A 4,983-nucleotide genomic window follows, 5' to 3' on the forward strand; every position below is an offset into this window, starting at 1 on the left:
ACGGACAAACTTACAGGCTATATAAACCAGTAGAATGACACAGAACAAGAAAACTGAGTTTACACATAATTCAATCTCATCTTACTCATGCATTTAAAGATGGCTCTGTAATACAAGGTATGAGGAAAAAAGTCTGATGAAATTCCTATTACTGGCAAAGCTTTTTCAAGAGACTTCAGGGAAAGTGACTGATCTGTCTACATCCTGCCATTAAAATATCACATGATTTTTAGGACTAAGGGAAATCAAAAAGTGAAGTAAATTCTATCTCTTCTAATAATAAGCATAAATGTCATGTTGCTTATAAATGTAGCGTATTTCTTCAACTACTGGGCGTTTTCTGATACTAAAAATAAACTTGCTTTAAATTTATATGATTTTTTAAATCTGTCCAACAATATCCATCCATCACAAGAACAAATGTTGAATTTTTTTTGCATCTTTGTATGCTATAAGGCTAAATTCAAAGGTAGTATTTTATTCACACTAAATACACAGGATTAAATGTTCACACTTTTTTGTGCAAAATTACAGCTTGAAATTATGCACAATAAAAATATTCTTTTACAGAAATTTTATACTACATATCATGTTTCATACAGTATGTCATCGCAAGAATGTACGTCACTGACACGGTTGTCTTCTTGGTAAACATGTATCAAGGAAATGACACCAGAGCAGTGATTGTTTTTATATATCCAGCTGCAAGGCCATAAAAAGAATAAAAGTTAAAATGGTGAAAAACAACCTTTCTGTAGCATTATGTGTGAAATTAACAAAATAAGCTCGGTACTAAATCAACTGAAACAAGAAGTCATCTAGAAAAATGCAAAAATCATGTGCTGCTGAGGGATGAATTCAACAGAGTAATGAGAGATTGTGTATCAATATCAATATCAGCACCACCTTATTTCATACATAATAGAAAATAAGTACCAATACTTCGAGTTGTTTTACTATCTTATAAGGGACAAAGAAACAGAGACCAGTGACATTTGCTTTTAAAACATTTAACAACTAGAACACAAAAAAACAAGAAGAAGAAGAAAAGAGAACTATGCTGGAATGAAATCAAAACCTAAATCCACTGAAAAAGATCTTGGGTTAGTTTTGTCTTGAATAAAAAGTGTATATTTGCATATTTTATTAATCACTACTGTTGTTTAATTTTGAGGCTGGTGGCTTTTTCAGAAGTAATTTTATAGTTAACAGGACAAATAGCTTCAAGTCTAGAAAGAAAACTTAAGATATGATAACTTGAGGACTAAAGACATCCTATACTCTCACTTCCCATCACTTTATCTCAAGTGATCTAGACATCACATGATCCACCAGACACTCCACATTTACCTTAGTGTGCGGTCTTCGAGCACTGTTTGACTGAGGAGCCCAGTTTATCCGCAAGAAGGAACGGGCTAAGTTGGCAATACTGGAAAAATAAAAGCTAAAGTGAAGAAAACCTTATATATAAAAGAAATAATAAATCAGATATGAACATGGCACATCGCATTTACCTGTGGAGTACTGCTCTGCTTTGGATCTGGAGTGTCTAAGATTGAAATATTGAAGTCGGTAGAAAAACGGGTTTTCTGGAGGATGGCAGCCATCTCTGCACCCACTTCCACTGGGACACTGGTCTGGAATAGAATTAACCAAATAAGTCATATTAACCTATTTAAAATTCATAAATAAATTAAAAATGAGTTTACCTTAAAGGAATGAGAGGCATCAAACTCAAAACATTCAGCACAGTCAGGCACGGTGCCATTGTAGGTCACGAGTGCTTTGGTCTTGATGGAGTTTTGAGCTAGTTTAAAGATCCGGTAAGTTCCAGATGCATATTTCACATCACCTATAGTGGCATATTGTAGGTCAAAGCACCACTAATTAATCTTTAACACATATGCTTGCATCTGCTTAGTCACAGAAAAGCACAAAAGCACATGAAAACAAATGCGGTTCAGCAATATTGCTGTTACCATACACAAAGCGGATTTTAATAGTTACCAGTCTTTCTTTGAAGTTCTGGGTTGTGAACCACAATGTGACTGCCTGCAACCAGGTGGGGAGTGCTGAAGCCTATGTCCTTCATCAGAGTGATGAGATCCTGCCAGTAGAGGGCGCCGGCCATTCCCTCACCTGATAACAACAAGCACTCGCCTAAATCTACCAGCCTTAATTCAATTTTGCATTGTCGTCACCTACGTTATTGAAGGGTGCATTTCTGTTTGGAAACCATTGCTTTCTTTATGTGAACCAGGGTTATTATAATGAACTAAATACATTATGACCATCTGAAATTAAATGTTAACTGAAATAAAATAATCATTTAAAAAAAAAACTTATTTAATTACAGCTATCTGAGAAAAAAAAAGTTTCACTTTCTCTGACGTACTAAAATAACTCAATTCTAAAAAACTATTTAACAATTTACTCAAATAAAATAAAAAAATTAAATGGAAAATAGAAAATAAAAATTCATTATTAATATTAATAAAAGTACTATATTTACCATGATTGTAATAAAAGTTAATCAAATATATAATAGTATTTCAATTCTACTAAAAAAAGACTGGTGTGAACCCAGCAAGAATATTTTTTGTTTTTTGGTCAACACGTCTTAACTCTAATCATCCCCATAAATGAATGTAGTGTAGCATGGTCTAAATTTCTAAAATGCATGAAAAAATTTTTACCCCACAGAACTGGATCTTCTTTGAAAGAGTCTGGAACTACTTTGCTTGCATACATGTCACTATAGTACAACTCTCCACCCTCCTATGAGACCATTCACATATGTGAAACAGTGTTTGCAAAGTGCACAATTTTGTAAAACTTTTTCTTGCATAAATACAATAGTGAGGGGAAATTAGCAGTGGGTACAGTATGTGATGGAGATGTCTCACCTTCAGAACTTTGTAAGCTTCACTTATCACAGTCCTCTTATCTGGGCACAGACATATCACACAATTTGACCTAGAGAAAATAATTGGCCATTTTGTAAAAAAAGAAAAGAAAAACAAAGGCAGGTTATATTTTATGGAAAATGTCATAAATGATCTAAGGATGTGCATACACAACTACATCCAAAGAGTTGTTCTGTATCCCTGCATCACTGAGCTTCTCCATGTATCCTTTTACAAACACAGTGTTTGGTTTTGAGTAGCCAAACTTCTCCTGATGGTACTGGACATATTTTTGCGAGGCAACTATCTAATTTTGAAGCAAACACAAAGTTTAATAGTTGCACTTCCCTAACACTTATTCATATGATTAAATAAGATTATTTAAAATTTTTCAGATCATTTGTGCTTTAACTTTCACAAAATAGGTTAAAATACCTACCATCTCATCAGTCATATCCAGCCCAGTGACTTGACCTCTCTCACCCACCAGTTTGCTGAGGACGTAGCAGTCTCTGCCTGATCCACTGCCCAGATCAAGGACCGCACATCCTTCCAGCTTCTCTGGAATCACCAGCCCACAGCCAAAATACCTGCAGATTACATCATTTCATTCACTACTAACACAAATCAGACAAACCTGAAGTTGAAACATAATCTTTATAACGCTGTACCTCTTGCAAACATCTGGGTGGACTTGTTTCAGGGCCTCACATGCACTCTTGAGCAGAGGTCTGGAGGGCATGGAACACGCAGCGTTGGTCTGCAGGTCATCTGAAGTCTCCAGCCGAGAGCCATAATAATTCTGTAAGTATTAAAGAATGAGCTTTGCAAAGAAATGTTGTGGTGGCCTAAAAGAAATGCTAAAGATCATTTATACTGAATGTGACCGAGGTAGAACACTTACAATTACATGCTTGCCGTCTCCACTAAGAGATTACGTTTTTGCTAGTTGACACATTTAAACACATGAAAATGTTTATGAATAATGAATAATATTATAAATATGCAAATATATATTCCTCTAATCCGAGGGGGAAACTACAGAAACCAAAATTGCTCAGTTCATCAAGAATGAAACAGCAATTACCTAAATAAACTAAAAAGGCTATGTTAATCCATATCAAGTGATCCAATGGAGGTTGTTTGACCTCTTTACATTTTCATAAATAATCAAATATCACATGCATCTATAGAATTTAATGATAAACATTATTGGGACATCTTGATAAAGTGGTATCCAACATTTCTGGCCCTGTGACTGCCAGGTAAAAGTGTTAACATGAAATCAAAACAATAGGACTTTGAGTTATAGTGCACAACTCTGCATGAAATACATCAATATTAGACCCCTCAAACGCAAAGTTAAATTCTGAACACAGGTGTAAACGATGGGATTAAATGGAATGTATTGTCGTTGAACGTAAACATGGTGACAATGCGCGTTGTGACCGCTTACCTTGACGTTTTCATGAACAGCAGAAGACATGCTAAGGGTTTGTACCTTACGCCGATCAGCCAGAGTACGTAGAAATGAAGTAGCGTAGTTCATAAATGCGAACCGAATGGAATATAGCAGTAGTTTTGTGAAAGCCTTCGAGTTTGTGCTGTTGGGTATATATATGGCCTACAATCTAACGTACTGCAGAGACTAATACTTTTATATGTATCCAACTTCAAGGGTAAAGTCCTTAACACCAACTGTTCCTTCCTGCAGAAATAAACGATGACCGTGAACGTGCTCCATTACTAACCACTGGAGGGAGCTACGCGTCCATATTTTCATGGCACACCTTTCTGCAGTGACCATAACATGTCTAATGCCTCTTCCATAATAACTAGTTAAGATTAATCACTGATGGGTAAAAGAGTGTGCAACATTCTGTGTCTGTTCTTGATTTCTTAAATTATTTTCCAGACCAATTGTCAAAAGACCGGGAATTGGATATGCCAAAGATGCCTATATAATGTTCAGGAAAACATATGTAATTCTTAAGTGTGTATCTAGAGTAAAATATGGAGGGTGTAGTAGTTGCTGGTCTTGGCAGAGTTAAACTACAGTGTAAAGAAGAGGCCTGAA

At 35.5% G+C, this 4,983-nt stretch overlaps 1 protein-coding gene across 1 annotated transcript; it reads right to left on the reverse strand.

The window, feature by feature from the left end:
• Positions 1 to 559: 559 nt before the first annotated feature.
• On the reverse strand, positions 560 to 4,654 carry zgc:153372 (uncharacterized protein LOC767695 homolog). Its single transcript, XM_059515111.1, has 11 exons — positions 4,363 to 4,654; positions 3,578 to 3,708; positions 3,346 to 3,496; positions 3,077 to 3,213; positions 2,907 to 2,976; positions 2,697 to 2,778; positions 2,008 to 2,139; positions 1,710 to 1,852; positions 1,515 to 1,637; positions 1,351 to 1,429; positions 560 to 702 (listed from the first exon to the last, which is right to left on the reverse strand). Exons 1-10 carry the CDS (start codon positions 4,453 to 4,455, stop codon positions 1,352 to 1,354), a joined length of 1,140 nt encoding a protein of 379 aa, XP_059371094.1. The 5' UTR covers positions 4,456 to 4,654; the 3' UTR covers positions 560 to 702; position 1,351.
• Between the last annotated feature and the right edge of the window lie 329 nt (positions 4,655 to 4,983).

The sequence above is a fragment of the Carassius carassius genome, chromosome 28 (assembly GCF_963082965.1).
Source record: "Carassius carassius chromosome 28, fCarCar2.1, whole genome shotgun sequence".
Lineage (NCBI taxonomy): Eukaryota > Metazoa > Chordata > Actinopteri > Cypriniformes > Cyprinidae > Carassius > Carassius carassius.